Source organism: Pithys albifrons, chromosome 3 (genome assembly GCF_047495875.1).
Source record: "Pithys albifrons albifrons isolate INPA30051 chromosome 3, PitAlb_v1, whole genome shotgun sequence".
Lineage (NCBI taxonomy): Eukaryota > Metazoa > Chordata > Aves > Passeriformes > Thamnophilidae > Pithys > Pithys albifrons.
Window position 1 is genome coordinate 50,985,177 of NC_092460.1, and position 14,677 is coordinate 50,999,853.

General features: G+C 53.7%; 1 protein-coding gene across 1 annotated transcript; it reads left to right on the top strand.

Annotated features, from left to right (window-relative positions):
- The first annotated feature begins 4,717 nt into the window (after positions 1-4,717).
- On the top strand, positions 4,718-13,869 carry CSDC2 (cold shock domain containing C2). The gene is given in 5 exon segments (XM_071551866.1): positions 4,718-4,912; positions 4,915-5,004; positions 11,068-11,332; positions 11,584-11,706; positions 11,967-13,869. Coding segments are annotated over 5 exon segments (750 nt in total). The 5' UTR covers positions 4,718-4,803; the 3' UTR covers positions 12,130-13,869.
- The last annotated feature ends 808 nt before the right edge of the window (positions 13,870-14,677 follow it).

Below are 14,677 nucleotides of genomic sequence, written 5' to 3' on the forward strand. Positions count from 1 at the left end.
GAGTTGGGTTGTGGGGTGTTTAGCTGAAATAAACATGGTTGGTCTGCACATGTTTGGTGTGTTTGCATTAAATGGGGGGCCCAGGAACAAGATTTACCCTGTCACCTGAGAAGAGCAGCTTTTTTCTTGGAGCAGCATCTACGGTCTCAGCAATAAGGTCTGCTGCCAGCACTGCAGACACCACTCTATCAGAACACCTCAACCCAAATACCCAGGGTTTCTTGCTCTTCTTGTCCTACTTTGGGGAGCCTTACAAAGGCTCCTTTTCTCCTGCAGCACAGTCACGGCTGCGCTAATCTGGGCACAGCACAGTTTTGCTGGCACACATGCCTCATCCCTTGCTGTGCTGTTCTGTCCTGGCTTCACGCAGGTCTGGCAATGCAAGGTTTGACCTTTACCTGGAGTGTGGGTTTTGCGGGTGTCTGTGGCTATTTTTCAGAAGAGAGAATAGTTCCCAGCTCTGTCCTTCCTCTGATGGCAGGGGAAGAAATAGCCTTCGTATCACACAAGGAGGCAGAACTTGGACACTGTTGGCTTTGGCACAGTGATCACTCTGGATGCTTTTGTATATAAGAACTGTAAGGTTAAACAGGGACATGGGTTAAGTGGAATAGTAGACTGGAATACCTGGGAGAACATAGGAGATGGAGAGCAGTGGATTTGGACAGAGTTATATCACAGAACAGAATCATAGAATCGATTGTGTTGGAAAAGACCTCTGAGATCATCAAGTCCAACCCCTGGTTCAACTCCAGTCCATTTACCAGATCATGGCACTCAGTGCCATGTCCAATCTCAGCTTAAAAACCTCCAGGGATAGTGAATCCACTACCTCTCTGGGCAGCCCATTCCAATGCCTGATTACTCTCTCTGTAAAGAATTTTTTTTCTGATACCCAACTTAAATTTCCCCTGGCAGAGCTTGAGCCCGTGCCCCCTTGTCCTATTGCTGAGTGCCTGGGAGAAGAGACCAGCCCCCATCTGGCTATAACTTCCCTTCAGGTAGTTATAGACTGTGATGAGGTCACCTCTGAGCCTCCTCTTCTCCAGGTTAAACAACCCCAGCTCCCTCAGCCTCTCCCCATAGGGCTTGTGCTCCAGTCCCTTCACCAGCCTTGTTGCTCTTCTCTGGACTCACTCCAGCACCTCAATATCCTTTCTGAACTGAGGGGCCCAGAACTGAACACAGTACTCAAGGTGTGGCCTCACCAACGTAGAGTACAGGGGAAGGATCACTTCCCTGGTCCTGCTGGCCACGCTATTTTTGATACAGGCCAGGATGCCACTGGCCATCTTCGCCACCTGAGCACACTGTTGGCTTCCATCCTTGAGCTAACATTTTTCATACTTGCAATAGCTGGCTTTTGGATGCCCAACACAAAGCAGATACATCTCCCTTCAGTCTGATCTGCAGTCCCAAAAAGCCAGCTGTGAGCAGCAGGTCTGCAAGGCCTCGCTTCATACTGGCTTGGTCTTATGGGTCAGGTCTTTGGAGTCTTGTAAAGTGCAGGCACCAAGCAAGTTATACAGAATGTGTCTCCTGTATCAGCTCTGTGATTGCCAGCAAGGGCTGAATGCTGCTGGCCATTCTTCAGTAAGGATGACAAGATTCCTCTTCTCTATGCAGCTATGTATTTTAGTGAAATTTGCAGGTATTTTGATATTACTCTGGGGGAACTGAATTGAAACCTGTGGAGAGAAAGCTGGCAATGGCAGTGTCAGATGAGCTTTGCTGCCTCAGGTACCAGGCTACTGTCACCACTAGAGCTGAGCCTGGCTGTCAGTTTCTCAGCCTCCACCGATAACACCCCACGTTGTGGCAAATTATTTCCAGTCTCACTCTGCAGGTTCCAAGTGGCATGTCTCACCCTCCTCAATGCCAAATGGCATGTGCCAGGGCCTTCGTACACCTGACAGATGTTGCCCTCTTCCCACCTAGGTTTCCTCCCTGGAGGAATTCTGTATTTCACAAGTACAGTCTCCAATGTAAAAATATAAACAAAGGCTGAACTGTGCCCCACATGGGTGTTGTCTCAGCTATTGATAGTGCCCAGAGTTACACTATCTTTAATGCTGCTGCTAAAGCATCTTGCTGTTTGTGATAGTGTGAACAGCCTTGTTTTGCTGAGGGGTCTCTTTTTGTCCCAGTAGTACTGACATGGTGAATATCCACAAAGCTGCAGTGCCTGTACACACCTTTTCAAACATAATCATAAAGTCTCTAGAATCTCTCTCAGCTGTAGTGGGACTTTCCTGACATTTGGGAGCATGGTTCTCCTTGCTGGTTGGAGTTTTTTTGTTGGTTTTTTTTGTTTGTTTGTTTGTTTGTATTGGTTTGGGTTTGGGGTTCTGGTTTGTTTGTTTGGGTTTTTTTAAGCTTCAACTGCTGGAATTCAGGAGTTGCACAAGAGGTTTTCTGTCCTTCAGAGAAAATTCTGGATGTTTCTCATTCTCTTGATTGTACAGAAAACCTGGAAAATACTATTTGAAGTTATCTGAAGGTTTGGAACCTGTAAGGAAAATGAAAGGAGTCCCCAAATTACGTTGTTTAAAAGCTTCTCTGTCCCTGCATCCCCATGGCTGTTGGGGAAAACTGGTTCAGGGATGCTGGGGGAGTTGAGGGGTAATTTGCATCTAGACAGTTCTGGCCCTCCTTTGATTGACTCCAAAGGAATTACATATCTTCTCACCTACAAAGTCCTCTGCACTCCTGCCTTTTCTTCCATCTCTGCAGGCATCTCTGGCACCCCCACTCCCACTCTCTGTTTGATCAAAGCTTCCCCTTCTCTCCTTTTATCATTTTTGTCTGCTTTAGTCTCTCTGCCTCTTCTGCTGCAGCGCATGCCCAGAGCCACCTTCCAGCCAAATGTGCTTTGAGTTGAGTTCCCTGTGCCTTTTCCATCAAGAGCCTTTACATTGCACAGCCAGGCTCTGACACTTGTCTCCTGTGTTCAGTTCATACTGTGTAACACATGCAACTGGGCATATGGGTAAACTTGGCATACCACAAAGTAAATGGGAAAGTACAGGTATTGCTGATATTCAATGTACAAATGTTAAAGGAATGCCCAGGGAAGAGGGCATGCCCATACAGCACATCCCCAGCACTGGCCTCCAGCTGTTTCCAGTTCAGGACCCTTGTGGTCTAGATATTTAGAGCTGTCCCCCCAGAGAGGAGAGGCAAATGGAGAATTGGCTGGGGTCTCCTCCTCCTCTTTTGCAAGGTTTTGAGGGGTTGACTGGGGAGATGAGCCTTGCAATGTTTATAGGGGGTGAATAGGGCTCCTGTTGTGTCATGGAAGACTAATTGAAAAGCCACAAGCAGAGCGTGATGAGCAATGCCAGAACCCACCTGTGCTTGGTGTTTCAGTGTAGTGGCCATGCTATGGGCTGATCTCTTCTGTCTATAGAGCCTTTTTCTGCACTACAGTTCATTGACAGGAGACAGACAAGTGCTTTGTGGTCCCTCTGCCAAAGCCCCTGGGATAGCCATGGATCAACACCTGGATGGATAGATGGGTGGTGGGTGGATGGATACAGCCAGATGGAGCAGTTGTGACCCCGTCTCCTGACTCTGTGCCATGCCTTGTGGCTTCCCACACAACTTGTAGGCCACCCTGCGTTCCCCAGTGTCGTTGGTGAAACAGATCCAGTTGGCACCATCATGTTCAGCTCCTTAGAAGGTATCAAGAAAAGAGTTAAAACAAAAGCAACTCACAACCACCCAATGTCACAAGATGGGTGTAATGGGTCCCTGCAGCACTGACACGACACCATGGTTGTTTGAGGTTGTAAATTTTATTCCAGGATCACAGGGACCTTCTTAGTAAGATGGTGGAGTGATCTACCCTTCTACACCAAAATGAGGCTGCTATCACCTAAATTTCCCCCAAAGCATTCCTACCCAGTCTGTTCTTACAAACCTCCAGTGATGGAGACTGCAGTGCTTCCCCAGACAATCTACTTGAGTAATTAACTATCTGTTCTGTTAGAAAGCATTTCTTGCATTTCTTGATGTCTAACATCAATCTTAATCTTTGCAATTTAAACCCCATTACTCCTCACCCTATTTCCCAGTGGAATCAGCAAATGATTGATTTCTGTCCTCATCACATTGCCCTGTGCCCCTATGAGAGAAAGTCTTGGGCCAATTTATGACGTTGCTTCTGCCCACAGAGATGGCTTCCCTGAGCACGGTCACACCAGCACAGGGGGAAAAGAAAGGAAGGATCTTTCAGAGCTGTGTAGCACAGTGCACTGATAGAAATGGGACCCCTTGAAAGCACCTGGGCTTGTGACAACTGGCTGTGAGCCCAGAGGAGGGGAGTGTGGCCATAGGATGGATCTGCACTATGTGCCTCCTGTGCTCTCTTGCAGCATTGGGAGTGTCTGTAGCACCCGGGTGCTTGGGGGTTGCAGACTTGGGCAGGTAGGGAGAGTGGCTGCAGCGGCACCAGGGAGACTTGCGGTGACAGGGGAGAGGTTTGACCCATTGCAAGGGACCCCTCCCGGTCCAGACCTGGCCTCCTGTCCCCATCCCTGCCTTTGGTGCCTTCCCACACCCCCCACACCTCATCCTGCTGTCCCTGCAGCCTGTGGGGCTGTCCCACTGGGTCCGGCAGTGCCACCGATGTGCGTCACCTTGCGCAGCCGGAGCGATGCAGCCCCCCGGGGCCGACCCTCGTCACCTCCCTCCTCCCAAACAGTCTTTCTCCTTTAAGCTTTGCTCAGAAATGACCACGCTGATCCCTCCCACCTGCCCGCTCCCCCTGGCCCGGCCCTGACGTCAGGGGAAGGCGTGCGGATGCGTGTGTGTTCGAAGCGCACATCATACACATATCAGATAGCGCAGATCCATCAGCAGGCAGGCGGAGGGAGCCCCTCGGAGCCGGGCTGCGGGCGAGACCGCCGCTCCTCCAAGGCAGCGGGGCACTGTCCGGCCCCGCCGGGCACCGATGCTCTGCAGACCGCAGCTCCAGGGAGCCCGTCGCTGCTAAGGAGGTGAGTAGGGGGAGGCACAATGGCCAGCCAGCGTGCCTGGGCTATTGTAGCTGGAGGTTAAACTTCACGCACCACCTTTTTCTTTCAAAACAGCTTTTTCCTTTTGACGGCGGAGAGGTGCGAGGGTGAAGCGTGACTTCCCTGCGGTTTGGTTATTCCCCACCAGCCCCAGGAACAATAACTCCCCTGGGGGTGGCGGCGGCAGTGCTGCACGTCTGCTTTGGCTGGGGGGCAAATAATCCAGGGCTTTGCTACAGTGGTCTGAGCTCAGCTGGGACCCAGCTCTCTGATTGCCGGGCGAGGAGGAGGCAATTTGTGAAAAATCCGTCTTACTAAATAATGATGTGAGCTTGAACTGGGGTTTCTTTGGGACTGGCCACACTACGCCTGCTGATGTTAGATCCACAAAGGAGGAAGGAAGGGCACAGATGAAGATGTTTGCACCAGGTCTTTGAACAGACACATTGCTAATTAAAAAAAAAAACACCAAAAAAACCAGTACAAGAAAACAAACCAATCCCACAAACTCGGTATTTGAGAGTGATGATTTTGCATATATGCTTAAAAGGTAAATCAAGCCTCCATGATGGTTTCTCCCTTTGCTTCTCCTATGCATCAGTCAGCCTGCTTGCTCTCCCCCATGGCCTCCCTGACAACTGGGCAGCCCAGCACTGACTAAGGGAGCTTTTTATAATCAATCCATAAAGGTGACATTCATATTTTAGCGCTAAGCAGGCTGTATCATAGGCGAGACTATCTCAGCAAAGATCTCTGGAGTTGGGAGTGTGATTGGCTTAGCTGGGGAGGGGACGCTGTCAGTGTGCATTCCCCAAAAACCGCCTAGTTTTATTTTTCCTGTAGTAATTTGTCTCAGCAAAGGGGTTTGTAATATGCAGGGTAGATGAGGAAATGTCTTTGCTTGATATTTAACTCTTAACGGCATGATCCGGTAACCAAAAACGGGAGGGGGGAGCTGAGCAGCTTTCATTAGCATCGGACAGAGACAGCATTTATAAAAACCTGCCAGACGCCTGTGAGCCTTCTCCGAGGAAGGGAGGATGGAGAAACATCCATGGTGGCCCTGCTCGTGGTAACCCCTGCCTAGAGCCATCCTGGTTCCCCAGCTGTTTCCTACCCTTCCTGGAAGCCCCCCTGGGATCTCCACTGGCCACCGCTTTGTTGTTGGGTCCTTCAGCAGGTGAATATGCCAAGCAGCTGAAAAATGGCATTTTTGGTTTTGCATCGAGCCCTGGGGACACGCTCACGCATCTGGAGGGGTGTACCTCCTCTCTGTTCCAGCCTGCGTCTAGACAAGCTGGGTCTGGGGGGGGGCATCAGCCTCCCCGAGGATGGCAGCAGGCCAGGGCATTGCTTTCCCTGCTCCGTGGGGTGAGGAGGTGGCTCCTGGCAGCTGGCTGTGGACATAAGGTGTCTTTTTGACATACAGAGACCTTTTTCTCTGCTGGGATGGATTGAGAGGGGTGGTAAACCTGACTCCTAAACTGGGGCCACTGGCAGTTGTAAGGGATGAAGAAAAACATAATGGCGAGTGGCATGGAAGAGGCCGTGCAGGAGATTGCTGGAAAAGGCAGTGGAGGGAAAATAACCTTCAGCTCCTTGGTTGGGGTGGGGAGAGCGGTGGGACTCGGGAGTGTTGTGGCAGACGGCATCTGAGCTGGGCATTTACAAAGGGAAGCGGTGGCGTGAAAGGCAATGGCCCATAAAGGCGACGGTGGGCCAGCCGAAGGGTCACGTCCACAGCCGAAGCGTGACGGCCGCCAGCAGAGCGGCCACCCATCGGCCCATCCATCCCGGCCATGCCGGCGGTTTCAGCGAATGGCAGGGAGCACAAAGAAGCGCCGCACGGGAGGGCCGACTCACCGAAGGCGATTAAGCTAATTAAATATGTATTTCCCCGCCCGGGCGAGGAGCGTGTGAGAAGGTTTTTCTTCGCAGCTGCTAATGAACGGGGAGTGGCGGACAGAGGCTGGTGCCTCTTCAAAAGGCTCCTTCCCCTCTTCTAGGGGACCTAGAAGGCTCTTTAGTTAAACAAGGTCACAGCCAGCACCCAAGTCAATGTATTTAGCTTTAAAGAAGGGGAGAGAGACAGTGATTTTATTTGATAAACCGCAGTCCTTTCAGTCACTGCTGATGAATGGGGTACTTGGATCTCGAGATAAAAGCTGATGTGTCTACTGCCTGTCTGCCTTAATTGGCCTGGGTTTCCTGCCTTCGACTACGAGCACTCCCGACTGTCAGCTCCGCTAGCTCAGGAGCCTGCCCTCTGAAAAAGAGGAAAGCAAAGCCGGCTGCTGCTGCCAAAGGAGGCCCTTTCACCAGAGAGCTCTGGGGTTTGGCTCTGAGATGGTTTTTTTGGGAAGGGGGAAAGGTGGCAGGGTGGTAGGTGTTTTTTTTATGAAGAGCATCCTTCCAGGGAGCCCTGGGCTCGGTGCCGCTTACATACCTCCTTGGCTTGAAGGACTGTCACCCCGGGAGACCTTCGGAGAAAAGCCATCAAGGGGAGACAGGGAGGAGCAAGGCGGAGGTCAGCAGTGTCGGTGGACGGGGGTTACACTGGAAAGGCTTCCCATGCACCGCGGCAGAGCCTGGCTGCTTCAGCCTCTCTTGCTTCTTCAAAGTGACCCGGATTTTGTCCCTGCACTGGGTACGTGCCGTGGGGTGGACACAGTGTCATGGGTGGTGTCAACCAGGCCGAGAGAGACCTGGAGTGAAGAGAAATGCTCTTGTCCCCAAAAGGGGATGGAAGAGAGGGTGAAAATGCCTCCCGTGCCCAGGTGCCCTCTCTCTGTTGCCCGCTGGGGCTGCGGTGTGGAGAAAGGGCTGGTCTGGTGGAGCACAGAAAGGGAAGGAGAAGGACAAGAAGGCTTTCCCTGACCTCCGGCTGGACTGCGATGGGAGGAGATACTGACGAGGATATGCTTGTGTCCTCTATCCTCTCCCAGACCGCTTTTGCCCTGAGTTTGATTTCCTCAGTGCCTTTGTTTGCTGTGGGCATTTAAATGAGATGGGAGGTAGGATACTGCCCTGGAACCCCCCGTGGTGCCAAAGCTCCCACTCAGCCTCAGTTTCATCAGCACCAGCAAAGGCAGGCATTCAGCTGCTGGACACCAAAGCTGGCCCACAGATTTGGGATGCTTGTTCCAGGTTCTGAAGAGGGGCAGGGTGTAGGTGCTGGCTGTGGGAGACAGCCTTGGTATGGCTGTGGGACAGGGGTCCTGGCTCCAGCCCTGCTCCAAGCAGGAGTTAGAGCAGGCAGCTCAGGGATGTGTCAGGTGGTTGCATGCCCTTCCCTGTGCTTATCCCAATAAGATGCCATCCCACACGAGGCTCCCTGCCACATCCCCATGGGCCGGCCAAAACACTCCCAAAGTGCCTGTGAGTGATTGTGCCCAGCTTATTTTCCTATGTGGAGCAAGCTCAGCTCCTGGGGGCAAACAGCAGCCCAGGAGGGCACACTGTGCTGCTGCTGTCCTTGGCCCTCAGGATCACACTGACTGCCTCCTCAGTGATGCCCAGCATGCTCCTGTTCTCCACCACTGCTTGTCCCCTGAACCGGGGAGCTTTCTAGGGCACCTCAGCCTGGGCTGGTGAACCTGGAGCAAACCCACTCTTGGCTGCCACTTCACCAGCCCACACCATTTCCTGCCTGCAAGGCTCCCCCTCCTGCACACCTCTTTCCCCTTTGCCTCTTACTTTTCTTTTGCCTCTGAGAAACTTCCATTTTTCCAGCCCCTTATGGTTGCCAGCCAACTCCCTCAGCATACTAATAGTTTGCTGCAAGCATCGTTATTCAGGTTAAATACCTCCATTGTCCCTAATCTGGTGAGGGAATGGGAAGGCCTTGTCAGCGAAAGCGCACACAGAGGAGGCGCGCCATGGTGAGGCCATTTTCCTAGTGGTGGCTTCATGATGTGGCAGAGAACTGAGGGCTGCTTTCCCCTTATCATCCCACTCCTCCAGCCTTGACACCTCCTGGGAAGGCTATGGATCCTGCTTTTTTGCTGACCTAAAGTGGCCAGACTGCTTGCCAGCACAGGCAGGGTGGTTGGATGGGGACACAGATGGGAGCCATGAAGCTGCTTCATGTCTGGCCTGGCTTTGAGGTGTCTCTCACTTGGGTGCACCCTGAGCCTCTCCGAGCTCCACAGGCATGCGGGAAGGAGATGGTGAGCCTGAGCCTGGGAATGGGAGAAGGAGATGCTGAGCCAGGGTGTGGGGGAAATAGATGCTCAACCTGGGCATGGGGACAGGAGGTACTGAGGCTGTCAGGCTGGGAGCCAGGGAGCCATTGTGTGGGGTGTGATGTGGAGCAGAAGGCAGGTGTGTGTGCTCCATTTGCTTCATGGCAGAGAGGAGCCACTGAAGCACAGGAAGGGCTTGATATGGGGGTGGGTGGGGAGCCAGTGAGGGGAGAGATGTTTTTGAGGCATTTGTGGCTGTGACAGGAATCATCTTGGAGGGCAGAGGATCACGGTGGCCTCTGCCTTGGGATAGGACTCTAGAGTGGCCTCTGCCTGGACATGGACCTGAGGGTGAAGCTCTGCAGGTCTGTGAGGGGGCAGCTGTTAGGACATTGGCTGAGTCCCAGGTGGGCAGCATCACATGGCAGCATCCAAGCTGGACTGGCAGCAGTGGGGACCCAGTGGCAGGCAGACCCCCTGGCAGGGGAAGCAAGCAGAGGTGGGTGAGGGGAGCAGGAATTACCTGATCCCTCCTTGAAACTTAAGCTGCTCTAGAAATCTTTTTCAATGTCCTTGTTGCCTGCTAATTTCAGAGTGGAGGTGACCCCCTTTTGCACATCCCTCCAGGGCCTTTGTGTCTCAAAGGGCACAGTGAGTCAGAAAACAAATTAAATATTCTCCGAGTTTCCTGGTGTGTGCAGATGTCATCCCAAAAGATGTGGCATGCCCCACTGGGGTGGGAAAGGACTGAAATGGGTGGTGGGGAAGGGAATGGTAAGTCTGTAGGACATCAGGCTCCTCATCTCTGGGTGGTGGGAAAACCCCCGAGACTGAGGAGTGATGGAGATGGGTGAGCCCTGTCATGCAGCACTCCCAAAGAAAAGTGTCCCCAAGCAGTCACTGGTGTGGGGCACTTCAGGAGAGAGGCACCAGTGTCAGATGCAGGGAGTGAGTGGAAGATAAATAATTAGAGCAAAGGCTTTCTGAGCAAGCAGCTGCAGTGCTGATCGTGCACCGGAGCATCTCATTGGGAGGCTTATAAATGCACAACCCCTCCAATTTCATGCTCAGGGTGCTTCAGCAAGGACAACTGGGCCCACAATTGCTCAGGCAGGACAGGTCTGTGGGATTTCTTCCCCTTAGGGCTTTAACTCCTCGCAAACTATGTGATGCCAGCCAAAAACCGGAGCCTAATAATGGCAGCAGCAGGAGGCTGTGCTTGTGTTGTGGCTCAATTGAGTTGCCAAAGGGATGTGAGTGTTGCTGGCATCCCTGACACAGTCTACTGGTGTCCCTTCCTGTAGGAATGTGCCACTGGCTGGGGCTGGGTTTGGGTCTTAAATCCTGTAGGGCTGAGGCAACCTCCTGTGCTGGGGAGACTTCAGACTCCTTGCTGGTGTCTCTGCCTTTCTCCTTCACTCTTTTATCAGAAATCTCAGGCTGGGAGAAGTTCTCAGAGTCTGGGACTGGAGGCCCAGGCGTGCTGGCACTGTGTGGGCATCATTCCCAAAATGGTCCCTGCCTGTGGCAGCACATGCTCCACTGCTGCTTTTCCCAGGATGTGCTTTTTTGCAACTTCATCTCAAATATATGGGATTATCTTGGCAAATGAAAGGTGAAGAAGCCACAAATCAACTTCTTCCCTTGGGATTGATTTGCTGGAAGATCTCAGGTGGCTCCAAGCTGGGTCAGGCTTCCCAGGGCAATTCCTAGTGCTGGGAGTTGCTGTCCAACACAGAAGGCTGGCAGCACGCTGCCTGCTCTCACAGGTACCTGGGAGCAGAGGGGCAATTCCTGACAGCAAATTGTCCCTGCCAAAAGCCCCACAGGAGGATCTGTAACCCTCACCTTGTTTTGCTCCCCAGGTCACAGCAGCAGACCCGCACGTCCGGGCATCCATTCTCCTGCCACCTGCCTGCCTGCTGCCAAAATGGAGGAGCCCACTGGTCCCACCATGTCCTCGGACCCCAGCGCCCCACCAGCAGTGCCACCACTGCACTCCCCCAAGTCACCAGTGTGGCCCACCTTCCCCTTCCAGCGGGAGGGCAGCCGCATCTGGGAGCGAGGGAATCTCCTGCTTCGGGACCTGCCCAGCCCCCTCCCCACCAAGAGGACCAGGACCTACTCAGCGTAAGTACTTGGCATGCAGGTTTGGGATTGGTCAGTTGAGCGAAGCGGGGACCGTGATCTCCTGCAGTACATGCAGAGCCCTTTACACATGGTACACTTTGCCCAGCATCACTGCACACACCTGCCCGGGGTGCTGCAGGTGGTGCCATGTGCTCTCCCAGGGATGATCATGCGTTCAGAGCAGACCTCTCCCCACGCTGCCCCTGAGTGAGTGCCACCAGTGAAAAATCTCCTTCCCTTTCCTCCTACAGGACGGCACGTGCCTCTGCCGGTCCCATCTTCAAAGGCGTCTGCAAGCAGTTCTCTCGCTCCCAGGGCCATGGGTTTATCACCCCTGAGAATGGCACAGAGGACATTTTTGTGCATGTGTCTGAGTAAGTCCCAGGATTGTGTGGTGCCAGATCACCCCGGGGGAGCCATGCCATCAGCACGGGGCTGGAGTCTTGTGGGCTTGGGTGCAGATGTCTCCATGGGGTGGGGATGGGGCTCTGCCTGTTCTTTATCCCCATCACCTGTGGGTTTTCTTTCCCAAGGCACAGCTGGTGGGTCAGGTGCCTTCCTTGGTTCTGGGTGGTCTGGGGCAGGGCTCCATCTCTGGCTGCAGTCCCACCATCTCTCCTTTCCTCTCCCACAGCATCGAGGGGGAGTATGTCCCAGTGGAGGGGGACGAGGTGACATACAAGGTCTGTCCTATCCCTCCCAAGAACCAGAAGTTCCAGGCGGTGGAGGTGGTCCTCACTAACCTGGCACCCCACACGAAACACGAGACATGGTCTGGCCAGATCATTGGCTCCTAGGCGCCCAGGCAGGCCGCCAGCCACTCAGCCCCACGGAGCAAGCCTGCCCGCCACTCACAGGGGCCTGGGGCAGCAGAGGCGCTGGTGGGGCCGGGGCTCTCCCCAAACGTGCCGGCGTTTGCGTTCAGTGTCTTTTATAAGGTTACGGTTTCCTTTCTCTGTGTATGTTTGTAAGTGTCTGTCGAGGGGGACAGGGGAAGTAGAGCCCTCCCCAGCCGCCCCACAGCTCTGGGGGCAACACCAAGCCCCATGTCCCCCATTCCTTGTCCCTGAGGCCATGGGGAAGAGAACCCCCTCAGTCCTCCAGCTGCCCTGGGCTGAAGCAGGTGCTGAGAGCAGGAGGGGGCATGGGGAAGCTCATCCTCCTGAATCCCACCTTGGCAAGATGGGCACACCACTTGGTCCACAGTGGGACAGCAGCAGTGGGACATGCCCAGAAGCAGGGGCAAAACAGGGTGGTGTGGGATGATGTATCACTGTGCAGGATCTGGGTGGTTGAGACGCATCCCCATTGCTGGCAACTCTCAGCACCCACCTGAGCCACATCCCTCCATCACAAGATCTCAGGTCAGTGGTGCCACGGGGAGGTGAGTGGCTTACAGGAGGAAAAAAATCAGTTTTAGGAGGCAAACTGCTGCTGGCAGGTCATCGAGGGCTCTTGGTGCTGTGCCCAGGGGGCTGAACCTGGGCATGGAGCAGGGAGGTACTTGGCACTTCTGTGCTCTCCACTGCTGCTGGGCCAGTAGCACACTTTTCTTGGCTCGGTGCTGCGATGGTTTTGGGAAGATGGCCACTTTCTCCTCCTCCCCTTGCCCCCCCTAAACCCCTAAGGACTGCTCTTCCCGTGTGTGTGCGTGCGTGTGTGCGTGTGTGCGTGTGTGTGTGTGTGCATGACTGTAGCTTGCTGGGGTGGTGAGGGGCTGAGGGGTCTGAATAGCCTCAGCTGTGGGGCGAGCACAGCCACCTCCTCCCCGGCCCCTCAGTGTAGGCAGGGTCTTGTATACAAAGCACAAACTTCGTTTTTGGTCTTCTCTGCCATACCCTGGCCAGGTGGGCTCCCACAGCCCCAAGGAGGGACAGGGCAGAGGGCAGTGGGACAGGGACAATATGCACTGGGCTGGTCCTGAGCTGACCCCAGGGGAACAGTGCCTGTGCTGATGCTCCAGGAGTTACCAGCATCCTAAGGTATTTATTTCAAAGCAGGGTTGGGGACAGGGGGGTGCCAGCAACCCCCCTGAGCAGGGTAGGAGGTGATAGCCAGTTCCTGGGGCACCTGCTCAGTGGGAGCTGCCAGTGCTGCCAGTCTTCAGCATGGATGGAGGGGTGTTTGATACCTGTCTTGCCGCTGCTGTTGCTGAGAGGGTAAGTGGGGAGAGAATGGGGCAAGGCTGGTGCCATGCAGGACAACTGGTCCCTGTGGATTTAGGAGGACCAGCACACGCTGCTCCAGACCAGGCTGGTGTGGGGACTGCCCTGGGACCCTCTGGCCCATCTCACTGCCAGCCCAAAGCCTGGCTCCCCCAGGAGCTATGGTAACCCTGGCTCAGGCTCCAGGCATACCCAGGACATGCAGTCAGCTTGGCCAAGGCAAACTGATTTTTTCTTTTTTTCTTTTAAATAAACTAAACCCCTAGACTTGTTGTTGTTGGTTTTACAACTCCAGTGTGGTTTCTGCCTGTCTGACCATGTGTCAACCCTTGTAACATTGGCAATAAACCATTAAAAGTGACTTTCCCATGAGCCCTGCCCATCCTGGCTCTTTGTCCTGTGTGTGTGTGTGTGTGTGTGTGTGTCACAGTGGGGACACTGGTGATTCTCTCAGATAGAGGACCTGAAGCACCCAGGGATGTATCTAGACATCAGAATAGACTCACCCACCTGTGTACAGTGCGTCCTGGAGGGGCTGGGGGTGCTCCAGCTTTGCTCATGGTGAGCACACTGTGAGTGTGGCAGAAGAGGCTGCTGCCCACCATGGGGGCTGACCAGGACCCGCTGCTGTGGGGATTTTAAAGGGTGGCTGCCTGTTGTCTGGCTGTTTTTCACCCCCACACAGCCCAGCACAAAGCACATGCTGCCTCCAACTGCTGTGTGTTGTGGCTTTAATAGGATTCATTTTAATTTTTTTAATATACATATCTGTGTATTTAAATATATTTCTTATCTAACAGTTGGTATCAGCCAGACAGGAGCCGCCCATCTCGCGCTGATATGGAGCCATATAGCAAGACAGTCCTGGGTGTGGGGCCTGCCACATCTGCTCACTCACATCCACAGAAACCCTCACTTACATTGTGGGCACCCACCTTGACAGGAGCACCAAAGTGGGCTCAGGGACAGACATGAACCATCCCATAGATGTAGGGCTCCCATCCCTGCATCATCCCTGCATGCAAAAATACAGCAGAGGTAGCCAGGGTTCTCAGTGGCCCTGCTTGAGCAGGAGTGTGGGACCAGGTGTCTGCAGAGATCTCTTCAACCTCAACCATTCTGTGGCTCTGAGACCCTGGGGCTGCCCCAGCTACTTCTGATGCTATCCTCCTCCTATCCC